General features: G+C 42.8%; 2 protein-coding genes across 4 annotated transcripts in view; both read left to right on the forward strand.

The window, feature by feature from the left end:
* The window catches only part of vipas39 (VPS33B interacting protein, apical-basolateral polarity regulator, spe-39 homolog), a 64,546-nt gene extending 51,882 nt beyond the window's left edge, over positions 1-12,664 (forward strand). For both annotated transcript variants that reach the window (XM_073039289.1, XM_073039290.1), the window contains 4 exons: positions 158-244; positions 5,876-5,965; positions 11,128-11,232; positions 12,051-12,664. In XM_073039289.1, coding sequence (XP_072895390.1) covers positions 158-244; positions 5,876-5,965; positions 11,128-11,232; positions 12,051-12,071 — 303 coding nt within the window. In that variant the 3' untranslated portion in view covers positions 12,072-12,664. The remainder of the gene's footprint in view (positions 1-157; positions 245-5,875; positions 5,966-11,127; positions 11,233-12,050) is intronic.
* A 3,157-nt stretch (positions 12,665-15,821) lies between these two features.
* The window catches only part of ak7b (adenylate kinase 7b), a 61,819-nt gene continuing 59,022 nt past the window's right edge, over positions 15,822-18,618 (forward strand). For both annotated transcript variants that reach the window (XM_073039291.1, XM_073039292.1), the window contains exon 1: positions 15,822-15,932. In XM_073039291.1, the coding sequence (XP_072895392.1) occupies positions 15,834-15,932 (99 nt within the window). In that variant the 5' untranslated portion in view covers positions 15,822-15,833. The remainder of the gene's footprint in view (positions 15,933-18,618) is intronic.

An 18,618-nucleotide genomic window follows, 5' to 3' on the forward strand; every position in this document is an offset into this window, starting at 1 on the left:
AGTGTGGGGAGAGATATAGTCCAGGTAGCTGTGGGAATCGGTGGGTTTATAAAGGATATTAGTAAATAAATTGTCTCCAGAGATAGAGGCAATTCCATTAAAACCACCTTGCTTCCTATGCAACATCTGTGTACAACTGTGCTCTATTTTGTTTCAGAACTGGTTAGGATATACCAAGAAGAAAGCACCAATTGGATTTCATCGAGTTGTTGACATCTTGGACAAGAACAATGCCCCAGTTGAGGTAAGAGAGATTCATTTTACTCTGTGCTTTCCTGTTGAATACTGAAAATAAAACAGGTCATGATCTCTGAGAGGCAGCAATGATTCTTCCCTCTTTTGTGTCTATGTGACGATCTCAGCACCAAATATAAGAGGGTTTCAACATTCACTGTTTTACAATGACTGGATGGTGTCTCATTTTACAGTTTCTTTGGTAGCAACTTCAAGCAGTCTCGTGTTCCTACCTCACATTGGCTTGCATTTCATTATAATAAAAATAATACTTTATTGATCCCGAGAGAAAAATTCTTTCATTACGGCAGCAACAGTTAAAAACACAGCTTAGCAGTGTGAAGACTTAACTAATAATACAGAATAATAATATACACAATAATGTACCTATGTGGAATAACATACAATAATAATGTACAAAATAATAAAACAGAGACTATTGTACTAAGATGTATGTTCTCCTGTCGCATATGCTTATTGCATTTGGTAGGAATGATTTTCTGTAATGATCCTTGTGACAGTGGAGCTGAATGAGTCTGTTCAAAAGGGTGCTCCACTGCTTACTCAGTAGGTCATGGAGAGGATGTGCCTAATTGTCCATAGTGGATAACAGTTTGTATAGCGACCTCCTCGCCACCACTAACTCGAAAGGACAGATCCAGCCTTTTTGATGAGTTTATTTAGACTTTTTGCATCACCAGCATCGATGCTGCTCCCCAACATAAAGCAGCAAAGAAGACTGGACTCACCACTCTCTGCATAAAAAACTTACCCCTCACATCTCCTCTGTACCTGCTTCCAAGCACCTTAAAACTATGCCCTCTCATGTTAGCCATTTCAGCCCTGGGAAAAAGCCTCTGATTATCCACATGATCAATGCCTCTCATCATCTTATACACCTCTATCAGGTCACCTCTCATCCTCCGTCACTCCAAGGAGAAAAGGCCGAGTTCACTCAACCTATTCTCATAAGGCATGCTCTCCAATCCAGGCAACATCCTTGTAATTCTCCTCCGCACCCTTTCTATGGTTTCCACATCCTTCATGTAGTGAGGTGACCAGAACTGAGCGCAGTACTCCAGGTGGGGTCTGACCAGGGTCCTCTATAGCTGCAACATGACCTCTCGGCTCTTAAACTCAATCCAACGTCTGATGAAGGCCAATGCACTTTATGCCTTCTTAACCACAGAGTCAAACTGCGCAGCAGCTTTGAGTGTCCTATGGACTCGGACCCCAAAATCCCTCTGATCCTCCACACTGCCAAGAGTCTTACCATTAATATTATATTCTGCCATCATATTTGACCTACCAAAATGAACCACTTCACACTTATCTGGGTTGAACTCCATCTGCCAATTCTCAGCCCAGTTTTGCATCCTATCGATGTCCTGCTGTAACCTCTAACAGCCCTCTACACTGTCCACAACACCCCCAACCTTTGTGTCATCAGCAAACTTACTAACCCATCCCTCCACTTCCTCATCCAGGTCATTTATAAAATTCACGAAGAGTAAGGATCCCATTACAGTTGCCTGAGGCAACTGGTCACCAACCTCCATGCAGAATACAACCTGTCTACAACCACTCTTTGCCGTCTGTGAACAAAAGGTCCCCTTGATCCCATGCCTCCTTACTTTTTCAATAAGCCTTGCATGGGGTACATTATCAAATGCCTTACTGAAATCCATATACACTACATCTACTGCTCTACCTTCATCAATGTATTTAGTCACATCCTCAAAAAATTCAATCAGGCTTGTAAGGTACAACATGCCTTTGACAAAGCCATGTTGACTATTCCTAACCATATTATGTTTCTCCAGATGTTCATATAATCCTGCCTCTCATGATCTTTTCCATCAGCTTACCAACCACTGAAGTAAGACTCATTGGTCTATAATTTCCTGGGCTATCTTTACTCACTTTCTTGAATAAGGGAACAACATCTACAACCCTCCAATCCTGTGGAACCTCTCCCATCCCCATTAATGATGTAAAGATCATCACCAGAGGCTCAGCAATCTTATCCCTCACCTCATACAGTAGCCTGAGTACATCTCAACCAGTCCCAGAGACTTATCCAACTTGATGCTTTCCAAAAGCTCCAGCACATCCTCTTTCTTAATGTCTATATGCTCAAGCTTTTAAATCTGCTATGTCATCCCCACAATTGCCAAGATCCTTTTCTGTAGTGAATACTAAAGCAAAGTATTCATTAAGTACCTCTGCTTTCTCCTCCCGTTACATACACACTTTTCCACTGTCACACTTGATTGGTCCTATTCTCTCACATTTTATCCTCTTGCTGTTCACATACTTGTGGAATACCTTGGGGTTTTCCTTAATCCTGCTCGGCAAGGCCTTCTCATGGCCCCGTTTGGCTCTCCTAATTTCATTCTTGAGCTCCCTGCTAGCCTTATAATCTTTTCTACACCTCTATTGTTACATAGTTTTTTTGAACCTTTCCTAAGCTTTTCTTTTCTTCTTGACTAGACTTTCAACAGCCTTTGTACACCACAGTTCCTGTACCCTACCATCCTTTTCCTGTCTCATTGGAATGTACCTATGCAGAACGCCACACAGATATCCCCTGAATATTTGCCACATTTCTGCCGTACATTTCCCTGAGAACATCTGTTCCCAATTTATGCTTCCAAATTCTAGTCTGATAGCTTCATATTTCCCTTTACTTCAATCAAATGATTTCCTAACTTGTCTGTTCCTATCCCTCGCCAATGCTATGGTAAAGGAGATAGAATTGTGATCACTATCTCCAAAATACTCTCCCACTGAGAGACCTGACACCTGACCAGGTTCATTTCCCAATACTAGATCAAGTACAGCCTCTCCACTTGTAGGCTTATCTATATATTGTGTCAGGAAACCTTCCTGAACACACCTAATAAACTCCACCTGATCTAAACCCCTTGCTCTAGGGAGAAGCCAATCAAAATTTGGGAAATTAAAATCTCCCACCACGACACCCCTGTTATTATTTCACCTTTCCAGAATCTGTCTCCCTATCTGCTCCTCGATGTCCCTGTTACTATTGGGTGGTCTATAATAAAACACCCAATAGAGTTATTGACCCCTTCCTGTTTATAACTCCACCTACAGAGACTCAGTAGACAATCCCTCCTTGACTTCCTCCTTTTCTGCAGCTGTGACACTATCTCTGATCAGCAGTGCCATGTCCCCACCTCTTTTGCCTCCCTCCCTGTCCTTTCTGAAACATCTAAAGCCTGGCACTCTAAGTAACCATTCCTGCCCCTGAATCATCCAAGTCTCTGCAATGGCCACAACATCATAGCTCCAAGTACTGATCCACGCTGTTAGCTCATCCGCTTTGTTTATTATGCTTCTTGCATTAAAATAGACACATCTCAAACCATCAGTCTGAGCGCATCCCTTCTCTATCACCTGCTTATCCTCCCTCTCACACTGTCTCCAAGCTTTCTCTATTTGTGAGGCAACAGCTTCTTCCTCCATCTCTTCAGTTCGGTTACCACCCCCCAGCAATTCTAGTTTAAACTCTCCCCAATAGCCTTAGCAAACCTCCTTGCCATAATATTGGTCCCCCTGGGATTCAAGTGCAACCCGTTTTGCTGCAGCTTTATAAAGCTGCAGAATTACCTCATGGCTCGTGAACTCAATTACCTGACTAAGGAAGGGCAACACACCGTACAGCTTCTTAACCACCCTATCAACCTGCGCGGCAAGATAATGAGGACTAGCGATATACGTTCAAGTATGGACACTGTGCAACTTGGAGAGGAACCTGCAGGTGGTGGTGTTATTATGACACATTAACATGTTGTCCTCCTTCATATTTGGAGCTATGATGTTGTGGCCATTACAGAGACTTGGATGGCTCAGGGGCAGGAATGGTTACTTAGAGTGCCAGGCTTTAGATGTTTCAGGAAGGATAGGGAGGGAGGCAAAAGAGGTGGGTGCGTGGCACTGCTGATCAGAGTAGAAGTTTGGTTTATAGTAATTTGTAATAAATAGTATGTACAACAGGACAGTCAATATAGAATAGAAATGCAACTGTATTCAGCGTGAATTAATCAGTCTGATGGCCTGGGGGGAGGAGCTGTCCCGGAGCCTGCTGGTCCTAGCTTTTATGCTGTAGTATCATTTCCTGGATGGTAGCAGCTGGAACTTGGGTTCCCAATGATCCTTCGGACCCTTTTTATGCACTTGTTTCTGTAAATGTCCTGAATCATGGGATGTTCACATCTACAGATGTGCTGGGCTGTCCGCACCACTCTCTGCAGAGTCCTGCAGTTGAGGGAAGTACAGTTCCCATACCAGGCAGTGATGCAGCCAGTCAGGATGCTCTCAATTGTGCCCTTGTAGAAAGTCCTTAGGATTGGGGGACCCATCCAAACTAATTCAACCATCTGAGGTGGAAGAAACCAGTATGTACAGACCACGTGAGATCCTCGGTGATGTGTATGCTGAGGAACTTAAAGCTGTTTTCCCTCTCAACCCCAGATCCATTGATGTCAATAGGGATTAGCCTGTCTCCAGTCCTCCTGTAGTCCACAACCAGCTCCTTAGTTTTTGTGACAATGAGGGAAAGGTTGTTTTCTTGACAGCACTGTGTCAGGGTGATGACTTCTCTGTTGGCTGCCTTGTTATTATTTGAGCTAAGACCAATCAATATATCATCATCAGCAAATTTAATTAGCAGATTTTAGCTGTGGGTGGTGACACAGTCATGGGTATACAGACAGTAAGGGGGCTTAGGACACAGCCCTGAGGGGCACCTGTGTTGAGGGTCAGAGGGGCAGAGATGAGGGAGCCCACTCTTAGCACCTGCAGGCAATCTGACAGGAAGTCCAGGAACGAGCTACACAAGGTAGAGTGAAGGTCGAGGTCTCTGAGCTTCTTGTCAAGCCTGGAGGGGATTATGGTGTAGAATGCTGATCTGTAGTCCAAGAACAGCATCCTTCTTCTCCAGATGTGTAAGGATGGTGTGTAGAGCTGTGGCTTTGCGTCATCTGTTGATTGATTGTGTTGGTAGGCGACTTGTAGGGGGGTCCAGTGTGAGTGGTAGCATTCTGCAGATGTAATCCTTGACCAGCCTCTCGAAGTATTTGCTTATTATTGAGTTAAGTGCGACAGGATGCCAGTTGTTTAGTCATGTTACCTTGGTCTTTTTAGGTACAGGAACAATGGTGGGTGTTTTGAAGCAGGAGGGCTCTACACTGGGAGAGGGAGAGATTAAAAATGTCAGTAAGCACACCTGCCAGTTGTGCTGCGCATATCCTGAGTACCTGCCCTAGGATGCTGTCGGTCCCACAGCCTTGCGACTGTCCACTCGTTGGAAATATCTGTGCACTTCAGCCTCAGAGATGATCAATGTGCCGGTCACTTCGGCAGCTCTTCCCGGGGCTCAGTGTTTGCGATATCGAACCGAGTGTCGAAAAGATTTGAGTGTGTGTCTTCAAGTTCCTGAACCTCTGCTCTGATGGTGGTAATAAAAAGAGGGCATTTCCTGGGAGTTGGGAGTCTTAATTGTGGATGAATGATAAATGGCTCTGTTAAAAACTATTCCCTAAAATGTCAACTTTATCTCACCTATACTATTAAAAATTACAACAATTTTCATCAACACTGTTACATTCTGCTTCAGGTTACTCAGGAATACATAGCTTTAGTGGACAACACAGAACTGAAGTTAAACCTTGCAACAAAATTAAAGTGTCATAACATTGTGATTGATGTAAGTATGGTATTGGATTTTTACTTATAATTGTATAATATTATAAATATAAGTATAATATTGTAATTTTTTTATCAGAAGGAGAAAAATTCATGTCTCCTTCCAGTTAAAAAAAAAAGTTCCCTCTCCCTTCCCTCTTCTTCTATTCTCCACTCTGTCCTCTTACATCTTCTCACCTGCCTATCACCTCCCCCTTGGGTCCCCTCCTTCTTCCCTTTCTCCTATGGTCCACTCTTCTCTCCTATCAGATTCCTTCTTCTCCAGTCCTTTACCTTTCCTACCCACTGGCTTTACCCATCACCTTCTAGCTATCCTCCTTTTGTGTAAAATCCATGATTCTGCCTTCTTCTACTACCCATAGTGCTTTCCCCTTAGATTCCTTCTTCACCTCTCCTGCCTATCCCCTCCCTGCTTCCCCTCCCCCACCACTTGATCTTTCCTCTGATTGGTTTTTCACCTGACACATTCCACCCTCCCCCCACCTTCTTATAGGGCCCCTGCCCCCTCCTTCTAGTCCTGACGAAGGGTCTTGGCCCGAAACGTTGACTGCTCCTTTCAACGGATGCTGCCTGACCTGCTGAATTCTTCCAGCTTATTTATACGTGTTATTTGACCACAGCATTCTGCAGTGTACTTTGTGTTTAGCTATCCTCCTTCCTTTCCCCCCACCTTTTTATTCTGGTGTCTTTCCCCTTAAGTTTAGAACGCCATGGAGTTTTCCTTAATCCTATTTGTCAAGGCCTTCTCATGTTCCTTTCTAGCTCTCATAAGACCCTTCCCCCCTCTTTTCTTGTACTGAAGAAGGGTTTCGGCCCGAAACATCAACTGTTTATTCATTTCCATAGTTGCTGCCTGACCTGCTGTATTTCTCCAATATTTTGTGTGTATTGCTGTGGATTTCCAGCATCTGCAGAAGTTCTTGTGTTTATGAGACGAGCAATCTGACTTATACCAGAAGTGAACAACAAATTAATTAAAATGTTATTGGATACTGGCTTGGATGTTTCAGCATTCCACAAAATGAATTTGAACAACATTTCAAAGATAATGAACTGAAGCCTGCATGTATCTAAGTAGGAAGTGAAACTGGATAAAAGATCATTCCTGTGGGAATGACTTCATTACAGTGAAATACAACAAACTGCAAGTCACATTGGGCTTGTAAGTGGTAAAAACAGGATGGCCAGCATTGTGGGGTCATGGTTGTCTGGGACATCTACATCTTGGTTGGAGATCTATCCACCATTTGCATACTGCATCCCCAGCAATAGAGTCAATTGAGAGCAAATTAAGGAAGGTACTGGATGATGCCACAGCAGTGTTCAAGGATGGCATTGGAAAACTCAAACATATCAAGGGTAGAATAGCGTTAAGTGGAAGTGCTACACCCGAGTTTTACAAAGCCCATCCAGTTCCTTATACCATCTGTGATAAAGCAGCTAGATTGCACGGAGGCTGAAGGAATTCTTTCCAAGGTTGTGTGGAGCCCGTGGCCAATGCCAGTGGTCCGAGTAGCTAAGAAGCACGGATCTGTCAGGATCTGTGGGGGTTTTAAGGTTGCCATCAATTCAGTCTGAAAGTATATCAATACCCTCTGCTCAGGATAGAAGACATCTTTGCAAACCCTTCTGGAGGGAAACACTTCAGCAAAGTGGACTTGGCTGAGGCCTATCTACTGATGGGTCCAAAGTGTTTCTCATTATAAATACTCACAAAGGGCTTTATCGCTATAATAGGGTTATTTCTGGAGTAGCATCTGCACCTGCACTCTGGTAGAAAGCTATGGACCAGCTGTCCAGGTACTCAGTGTTACCTGGATCATATCACTGTTACCAGTAAGGATGACAAGGGATATTTCCAAAATCTCAAGACGGTGTTAAAAAGATTAGAAGATAAGTGTGAATTCTTTAAACCAAGCATCACTTACTGAGGTCACACCATTGACACACAGGAATTACACAAGTGTACTGAGAAAAATCAAGCAGTGGTGGATGTCCCAAGGCTAAAGGACATGTCCCACTTATGATCACTTTTAGGATTTGTCAGGTACTACAAAAGTTGCTGCCAAACCTGGCTACTGTGCTCCACCCCTTGAACTTATTTCACAGATTGGGAAAAAGTAGCAATGGACAAAGTAGTGTGAGGTGGCTTTCCAGAAGGCAAAGGAAATGGTGACCTCAGACATTATGATCCATATCATTTAGTGAAGCTTGCCTGTGACGCCTTACCTCATGAAGTCACATCACATGTTAAGAGTGATGGAAGTGAACGCACTATAACCTTACCGCTGCAGAGAAAAATTATGCACAGATTGGCAGAGAGGCCTTGAGTCTGGTTTGGAGCGTAAAACAGGAAAGTTTACCCTCATTACTGATCATCACCTCTAGTTCCATTTTCAATCCACAGAAGAGTGTTCCACTAACAGCAGCAGCATGTGTGCAGAGATTGGCTCTGTTTCTTGAAGGACACAATACAAGATCAAATTCAAGAGGATGATAATCATGGAAAAGCTGATGGACTCTCCCCTTTTTCTTTGGAAAAGGGAATACCAGAAAATTTTATGAAAGAAGACACTCCTCTTGATGTACACACCCTAATGCAAATTGAACGTCTCCCTTTTACAGCAGAGATGATCCGACAGGAAACCAGAAAAGTCCTCACACTGTCTCAGGTCTACATGGCCATCTAAAATGGCTGGAATTGCAGCAGGAATTCCAGTTCCCTCATTTTTACTAGTGCCAGGACGAACTTGCCTTTGACCGTGGTTGCCTTGTGTGGGGATTAATTGTTGTTGTACCGTCCAAGCTGAGAACTAAAGTGATGGAGGAACTACATGTTGGTCATCTAGGCAAGGTCAAAATGGAAGCATTGGCTCAAAGCTTTGTCTGGTGGACTGGGATAGATCAGCAGATCAAACAGCTTGCCATGCACCTTTCAGGATGCCAAGATGTCCGGAAGGCATCAAGAGCAGCACCTCTCCATCCCTGGGAATGACCTGCATTGCCCTGGCAGAGGATTCATGTGGATTTTGCCAGACCGTTCATGGGCGCAAATTTCATGGTAGCAGTGGATGCAGCTACAAAGCGGTCGGAGACAATGGACCACAGTTTGTTGCGAAACAGTTTCAGTCATTCCTGAAAATGAATGGAATAAGACACATTACACCTGCATCGTACCACCCAGCTCCAAGTAGCCTGGATGATTTGTCCATAGTCTAAAGAATGCGCTGTGAGCAGTATTAGCAGAGTGCACAATGAGCAATGTCAGCAGAACGCTCTACACTGACACTGAATCAGAAGCTCGCCAATTTCCTCCCTGCATATTGCAATGCAGCACACCCCACAACCAGCAACTCATCAGCTATGCTGCTCCTAGGTCGTCCTTTGCGCTCACGCTTGTATCTCCTGAAACCCAATCTCAGAAGAAGTAAGCAGGACAAACAGCTGAGACAAATTGAGGGCTGCTCCAACAAGGAGGTCTGATGTTTCACTCCTGGACAAACAGTCCTAGCGAGGGACTACAGAGGTGATCAGAAATGGGTATTTGGAAAGATTAAGGACAGAACGGGACCACTGTCCTACACAGTGGAGATTGTATCTGATGTAATCTGGAGACAACACTTCAATCAGTTGAGAGCTAAGTCGATTGTTAGGAGAAGAATGGTGTTCAGATCAGTCAGAAACATTTCCTGTAGTTGCAGAGTCAATTCCTACAACCACAATGGAGGAGGCCCCAGAACCTGAGATTGTTTCACAGGCACATCTGCCAAGCAGAGTAACACCCCCCCCCCCCCCCAAACACCCCTTGTCAGGAAAGGTGTTATCCCACAAGAGTAAGAAATGCACCACAGCGTTTAAATCTTTAGGCCTGAATGGGACAATTAAAAAAATTACTATGCTGTGGATGTCAATATGGTAGTTTTAGAACACGCAGTAAACACGTATATAAGATGACTAGAGAGCAGTACATTACATGTTTGAGTTGAGGTGCATTCTATATTGAGTTGGAGTTTATAGCAAAGCAGGGAGGAGTGTTGTATTTAATATTTCAGTAATATTTGAGTAATATTGTTTGATTAAGCATTATTTATTTAATGTAAGAAGTATGTGAATGGCATACGTTATTACGCCATTGTGTTATATGTGAGCACCTCATTACATAAAGCTAAGTTCACGTGTATTCTGGGCTCCCGTTTCTTTCCTTTCATTTGGTTTCTGGAGCTACAAAACATAACAGGGAAATCAAAAGCAGAATGAAGTGTCACAGTTACAGAGAAAGTGCAGTGCAGGCAAGGCAATAATGTGCAAGCCCATAACGAGGTAGGTTGTGAGGTCAAGAGTCCATCTTCTCACACCAGAAAACCATTCAATAGTTTTATAACAGTGCAATAGAAACTGTCCTTAAAATCGGTGATATGTGCTTGCAGGCTTTTTTGTCTTTTGCCTGATGGCAGGGGAGAGAAGTGAGTATGTCCAGGATGGGTAGGGTCTTTGATTATTTTGTCTAGTTTATTGAGCAGGTGAGAAGTGTAGTTGTGCAGATTCATGACTTTGTAGGGTTGACATTCTTTTAAAGTTAGAATACAGTTGGAAAACCTTAATATGAAGTGTATGTAGAACTTTTTGTGATTGCCACATAGAGGTTTAAAAGTATCATTGAAAACTACAAGGTGATTTCTCTTTATTCTTTTTTGTCCTGTACAACTTGTTCAAGAGCACAAAATCACAGTCTGAAGAATTGAGGTCCAAGCATTCATCAAAATCAAATAGATTTTTGTTTGTTGCTCCAGATGGTGGGAATCTGGAACAAGAAACAAAAAGATGAAGGAACTCAGCGGGAATGGCAACTTCTTTGCAGGGAAATAGATAGTTCATGCTTCGGGTCAAGACCCTTCATCAGAACCCTCCATCGAAATAGGTTGGTCAGCTGAGACTGCAAACCTCCTCTGAGCCACCTTCATTGGAGTCCCCATTGAAGGAGACCTGTGAATGGTTTAGCTGGGCAATGATGGTTGGTGTAGAGGAACAGGACAGTAGAAACACAGAAGAAAAACAGAACAAAATGGGATGAGCTTAGCACAAACATTAAAAGTGTTTAAATTAAAAATGTAAATGATTCACTGATTTACAAAAGTTTTCTTGATTTTCCTTTCCTCGATTCAGACATACCGGGATCTTAGAGATCGCCAGCAGCTGATTCAATACAAAAACAAAATAGACAGAAACTCCCAAGAGCAGCTGAAGATAGACTGCATCCTGAACAATTCTGTGAGTGAAACATTGATTTTATATGGCACAGGCCTGAAATATTTTGAGCTGATGAGACTGCCAACTGATATGCCTTAAAACAATGGTCCGTTGGATAATTAGAGACAACCCCTTAAAACACTTGAGTGGTTGGGAGTGAGGGCCAGCAAATAAAGTGGGAAATGAAGAGTGCCTGCAGCATTGTCAAAGACCCCTCCGGTCTGCTGATTTTCTACTGTTCGTGATTGGACCCCTCCCATCCTTCCCACAATTTCTTTGCCCTCCAGCCATCAGGTACCACAGCATAAAAGCCAGCACTGTAAAGCAGGGTAACAGCTTCTTCCCCAGGCTTTTAGATTTCATAAAACCCTGCTGCACCCTATCGGGATGTCCTGTTCTCCAACCCCCACTCTCCAAGTCACAGACATTGTCTCATACTGCACTGGGCACTTTTATTGCTGCTGTTTCACATATTTATACAGCACTTGTTTTAATATAATAGTGACAGTAACATTATACTTTCTTGCATAATCATTCATTTTAATTCAGCTGTAAATGTTCGTTTGTTTATTTATTGAGATGCAGAGTGGAGTAAGCCCATCTGGCCCTTCAAGCCAGACTGCTCAGCAATCGCCCAACTTAATCCTAGCCTAATCACAGAACAATTTACAATGACCAATTAACCTACAGACTAGTACGTCTTTGGACCAGAGCACCCAGAGGAAAAGCCATGCAGTCACAGGGAGAACGTACAAACTCCCTCTCCCTCTGTGTTTCTGTTGATTGAGAATAAACTTGAACTTGAGCTTGATGATGGATCTGAATTTTATATTTTACAGCAAATCAGATGGAAAAATTGATGGCTACAGGCTCGTTGCCGGATTGTCTCCAGTACTGAAGAGAGCAGAAGGTTGGAGAACCTGGTAATGAGGATGAGAAAGCATCATCTTCATCCACTTTCTGAGAACCACTGGATTCTTCTCCCTTGTGTTTATAATTAATAATTATGGGAGCTTACATGTACTATCCATGTATACTTCATGTGTATTCAGTGGTTCCTTTTCAAGGGTTGTGACTTTTAATAATGGGGGGAGGAATATGGGAGATGCCGAAGCAAAGTCAGACTCAAGGAAGAGGTGTAGGTTGCCCGGCCGTAAGTATGAATACATGAAGCACATCATCATATTGTTTGGGAATACAGCAGTTTGGTTTTAGACTTTGCACGTTTCTGGTCAAACTCACTGATAGGACTTTGAAAGATGAACAAAAGATACTGTTGAAAAATAGCCTATTTATCATCTGAGTCTGTGTCCTTCAGTACTCCTGAACCTCCCCCCACCACGTAATCTACAAAAGTCTAATTCCCTACCATTATTCCAGCATTAACGAGAGGTACAATACTTGTACAGAAAACAGTAAGAATACATTTGTAATAAAGTGCCAAACTCCGGAACCTTTCTATGTTTGCAGTTGATTTACTTAATCACATGATGGTTGATTACACAACAGTGTAGACCGTACAGTGGTAGTCCTACCGGCACCAGTGTAGACCGCACAGTGGTGGTCCTACCTGTACCAGTGTAGACACACAGTGGTGGTCCTACCTGTACCAGTGTAGACATTATTCATGGAACATAGACCAGTACAGCACAGTACACACCCTTCTTCCCATGATGTTATGCTGACCTTTTAACCTACTCCAACATCAGTCTAAGTCTTTCCTCTGACAAAGCCCTCCATTTTTCTTTCATCCATGTGCTTATCTAAACATCTCTTAGATGTCCCTTACGTACCTGCCTCTACCACCACCCCGGCAATGAATTCATGAAGCTATCATCCCCTGTGCAAAAAAAAAACACCTCTGACATTCCCCCAATACTTCCTTCCAAGAGCCTTAACATTATACCCTCTCATATTACCAATTTCTGTCCTGGCAAAGAGTCTCATATTCTATAGTTTGCCAGTGACAGCATTTGGATAAGGGTGGATGGTGGAAATTAGTCTCCCAGGAAGGTTGCTTTGTATATCTCACTTCACGGTTGTGCCTTCCGTGGTTCTTAAAGGGAATTGATCACCACAAGACCAATCAGGCGAGGGCAATTAATGCTGACCCTACCAGAGGAACCTACTGTACATCCCAGAGGCATTGAAACCAAATGTCCACAAGCTAAGTCGATGAACAGCACAGAGCTTTGGATACAGAGTGGGATTAAAGATTCAAAGGAAAAGAGTACAGTTGACATTTCGGGCTGAGACGCTGCCAAAGGGTCTTGGCCCGAAACATCAACTGCACTTTTATCCATAGATGCTGCAGAGCCTGCTGAGTTCCTCCAGCATTTTGTGTCTGTTGCTTGGATTTCTAGCATCTGCAGATTTTCTCTTTTTAAACATTCAGAGAAACTCAAAGTACATTTATTATCAAAGTATGTATGAACTATACAACTTTGAGATTTGTCTGCTTATAGTCAGCAACAAAGCAAGAAACCTGAAAAAAACACTTAAAAACTAGAGCAGCACCCGATGCACAGAGAAGAAGGGGGTGGGGGTGGGAAAAGCACAAATAATGCTAACGATAAAAAGCAAACAACAGCATTCCAAGCCAAATTGAGTCCATATACCCAGAGCCTGGAGCAGCCAGAGTAGGCTTTGGTCTCAGTTCATCACACAGCGGGGCAAATCACCGGGAAGCTCGCAGACATAAAGCATGCGGCAGACAGAGCAGTCTCACAGCCTCAGGCCTGCAGAGAGGAAAAACATCACAGAAGAGTGAGCGGAATCAGCCATTGAATAGTCAGAACAAATTGTATAAAATATCCTTTGGACTCATGGAACAGACTATTAGCCCACGATGTTGTGCCAAATCAATTAAATTAGTAATCAAATGGTCAACTAATTCCTTCTGCCTACACAATGCCCATGTCACTCCATTTTCCTCACATTCATCTGTCTTTCTAAACACCTTCTAAAATTCTCTGAAATATTTGGCTCTACCACCAGCCAGTCAGCACATTCCAGGCACCCACCACTCTCTGTGTAAAATACTTGCCCCTCACATCTTTGAACTTATCCCCTCTCACCTTAAATGCATGCTCTCTGTTATCAGACATTTCAATCCTAGGCCAGTGGTTGTTTCTGTCTCCTCAACTATGCCCCTCATAAGCTTATAGACCTCCTCTATTCCAGAGAAAACAACCCGTTTGTCCGACTTCTCATTATAGTTCATGCCCACTAATCCAGGTAGCATCCTAGTAAATCTGTTCTGCACTCTCTCCAAAGCCTCAACATCCTTCCTATAATGGGACAATGGAAATTACATTTTTGGCACATTTTTCATTCCCTTTCTCATAAACGTACCAGGAATTAATATCTCTATAATGAAGCCAGTTTTTGCAGCTATAAGTTTCAAGTACAGGATTGAAAAGTTTTTTTATTCCGTTATGGGTATTATTCTATTTTGGGTTTATTGAGTATGCCTGCAAGAAAATGAATCTCAAGGTATATATGGTGAAATATAAGTACTTTGATAATAAATTTACTTTGAACTTTAAACCTCATATTCCTCAGAATTCCTGTATCACAGCGGCACAGTAGTGTAGTGGTTAGTACAACACTTTACAGTACCAGCAACCTGGGATTCCTCCAGGTGCTCTGGTGTCCTCCCACAGTCAATGATGTACCAGTTGGTAGGTTAATTGGTCATTGTAAATTATCCTCTAAAATTAAGTTAGGGGAATACTGGGCAGCGCTGCTTGAAAGGCCAGAAGTGTCTAATCCGCAATGCATCTCAATAAATAATAACTAAATAAAATCAATAAACTTCAATTCACGCTGCTCATAAGTGACAGGTTACAACATGTTGGTTCCAAGATAGTCATGCATTTAATTAGTCTGGCTCAGTATAGCCACATCAGAGTTAAAGTAAATTTATTATCAAAGTTTGTATTTGTTACGTATACTACCTTCAGATTCACTTTCTTGCAGGCATTTACAAAAAAAGTAAAGAAATACAATGGAATTTATGAAACACCCTACATAAACAAAGACTGACAAGCAAACGATGTGCAAAATAAATCAAATTGTTCGTATAAATATGTTATACTGAGAACATAAGTAAGTTGTGGAGTCATTGAAAGTGAGTCTACAGATTGTGGAATAAATTCAGAGATGTAATGAGTGAAGTTATCACCGACACGAGAAAGTCGACGATTGCATTTATCAGAAGGTGATTTCTCCTAACTCGTTATTAATTTGAAAAAAAAAAATCTGGGGTAGTGATGGGTGCTAAGAAAAGATGTTTGCTTCCAATTGTGGAAAGCTGAGAACAATTTAAGCCAATATACAAAACCCAATGTCCCGGTTAGCGGATAATGACTACAATTCCCACAATACCCCATGCTAGGCTGCTAAACAAATGCCTTAATTTCCATTTCGAAAGAAGCATCGTTATCTCAGTTTGGAGAAGGCAAATTCATTGCCAATTACTTCGTTTCGTCTTGAACGACGTTGCAGCAAGGTCCAGTCTTTGACTGCACTGCATGTTTCAGAGTGCTCTGAGGCGTCGAAGGACCCGCCCTTAGCAACGCGTCCAGGCGCCGTGTCTCCAAGGGTCGGTAGGCGCGGTGATGGCGGACGAAGAGGGTACCGGGGCGCCGGAGAAAATCCGGAGCAAGCGGATCTTCCTCAACCACCTGGACTCGTTCGTTGGCCGTTACGTGGGGAAAGTCAGTGATATGTGCCAACAGCCGAGCGTATCCAAGTGTGAACGTAAAAAGTTGTGAGTGTGTGGGAAGTAGTTCCAGGGTCAGTGATATATTCGTGTGAGATGTGGGAACTCCGGGAGACCTCCAGTCTCTCTGATAACTACATCTGACCAAGGTGAACCGAGCTGCAGCTGAATGACTTCGGCTCATATGGTAGATAAGGAGGTGATAGATAGGAGCTACAGAGAGGTGGCCACCCTAGGTTGACGAAGGTAGGTACTTGAGTGACTGTCGGAAGAGAGAGAAAGGAATTCGGCTCAGAAGAGAAGCGGGGAGAAGAGGAGTACAGTAGTGATAGGGGATCCCATAGGGGAGTAGACAGGACTTCTGTGGATATAAAAGAGACACATAAATGCTATGTTGCCTCCCAGGTGCCAGGGTCAGGGATGTTTCAAATTTGGTCCGCAGCTTTCTAAAGGGGAGGAGAATGAACAGCGGAATATGATGGTACATGTTAGTACCAACGACATAGGCAGGATAAGGGAGGAGGTCCTGAAGAGAGAATATAGGGAATTGGGAAGAATGCTGAAAAGCAGGACCTCCAGGTTAGTCATTTCTACATTACTGCCTGTGCCAGTAAGGGTAAGCTTAGGATGATTTGGCTTATAAATGCATGGTTGAGAAATTGGTGCAAGGGGAATAGGGTTTCAGATTTCTGGATCATTAGGGTCACTTCTGGAAAAGGTTAAAAAGGATGTGTTACACCTGAACTCAAGGGAGGCTAATATCCTCGTGGGCAGGTTTGCTAGAGCTGTCAGGGAGGGTTTAAACTAATTTAACAGGGAGATGGGGCCAGAGTTAGAGGGCTGAGAATGTTTGTATAGAAGTTGATGTAATGGGACTGCGAGAATGGACAGGCGATAGAGCAATATTGCAGAGAGTAGGATGAGTTGAAGTGTAACGTGGGGCAAAGTTGAAAAGGGTGATGAATACAGGACTGAAGGTGTTATCTTTGCATGTAATATACGGAATAAGGTAGATGATCTTGTAACACAGTTAGAGATTGGCAGATATGATTTTGGGCATCATTGAGTTGTGGCTGAAAGTAGATCATAGTTGGGAGGTTAACATCCAAGTATATATTTTGAATCAATAGGACAGGCAGGTGGGCAGAGGGGGTGGGATGGGGTAGCTCTGTTAGCAATAAATATGAAATCAAATCCTTAGAAAGAGATGACATAGAGCTGGAAGACATCGAATCCCTGTGGGTAGAGTTAAGAACCTGCAAGGGTAAAAAGACCTTGGTGAGAGTTATACACAGGCCTCTGAGCAGTAGCCTGGATGTGGGGTACAAATTACAACGGGAGATAGAAAAGGCATGTAAAAAGGGCAATGTTACAATAGTGATAGGGGATTTCAGAGAGGAGATAATATTCTAAAGGGAAGATGAAGCAACCATGGCTGACAAGGTAAATCAAAGTCAGCATAAATCAAGAGAGGGCATAAAATAAAGGAAAGTTAATGGGAAGTTGGGGGATTGGGAAGCTTTTAAAACCAACAGAAAGCAACCTTTAAAAAAAAACAATCAGGAGAGAAAAGATTAAAAATGAAGCTAAGCTAACCAATAATAAAAAAAGTATATAAAGAGTAAAACAGGGGCAAGAGTGGATATTGGACCACTGGAAAAGACACTGGAGAAGTAGTAATGGGGAACAAGGAAATGGCAGATGAACTTGTTAAGTATTTTGCACCAGTCTTCAGCATGGAAGACACCAGCAACTTGCCAGAAATTCAAGAGGGTCTGGGCTCAGAAGTGGGTGTAGTTGCTTTTACTAAGGAGAAGGTGTTTGGGACCCTGAAAAGTCAGAAGGTAAGTAAGTCACTTGGATCAGAAGGACTACATTCCAGGGTTCTGAAAGTGGTAGTTGAAGCGATTGTGGATAAATATTCACTATATTCTGGAATGGTTCTGGATGACTGGAAAATGCAAACAATCAGTCCACTCTTTTAAGAAGTGAGGGAGACAAAAGAAAGGAAATTATAGGCCAGTCAGCCTCACTTCAGTGGTTGGGAAATGTTGGGGTTCATTATTAAGGATGAGGTTTCAGGGGACTTGGGAGCTCATGATAAAATAGGCCAAAGTTAGCATGGTTTCCGTAAGGGGAAATCTGACTTGACAAATCTGTCGGAATTCTTTGAAGGAAGAGCCAGCAGTATAGCTAAAGGAAAGTTAGTGAATGTTGCTTACTAAAATTTTCAGAAAACCTTTGAAAAGCTGTTGCACCTGTGGATGCTAAACAAGATAAGAGCACATGGTATTACAGGAAAGATACTAGCATGGATAGAAGTTTAGTTGATTGGCAGCAGGCAAAGAGTGGGAATAAAGAGTGCCTTTCCAAATTGAAAAGTTTATATGTCAATGATTTTGATGATGGAATTAAGACCATTAGACATAGGGGCAGAATTTGGCCATTTGGCCCATTGAATCTGCTCTGCCATTTCATCATGGCTGAGTTATTTTCCCTCTCAACCCTATTCTCCTGCTTTCTCTCTGTAACCTTAACACCCTTACTAATCAAAAGCCTATCAACCTGCACTTTAAATATTGTATACCCAATGACTTGGCCTCCACAACTGACAGTGACAATAAATTTCACAGATTCCCCGCCCTCTGGCTAAGTAAATTCCTCCTCATCTCTGTTCGAAA

This window comes from Hemitrygon akajei, chromosome 3 (genome assembly GCF_048418815.1).
Source record: "Hemitrygon akajei chromosome 3, sHemAka1.3, whole genome shotgun sequence".
In the NCBI taxonomy this organism is placed as follows: Eukaryota; Metazoa; Chordata; class Chondrichthyes; order Myliobatiformes; family Dasyatidae; genus Hemitrygon; species Hemitrygon akajei.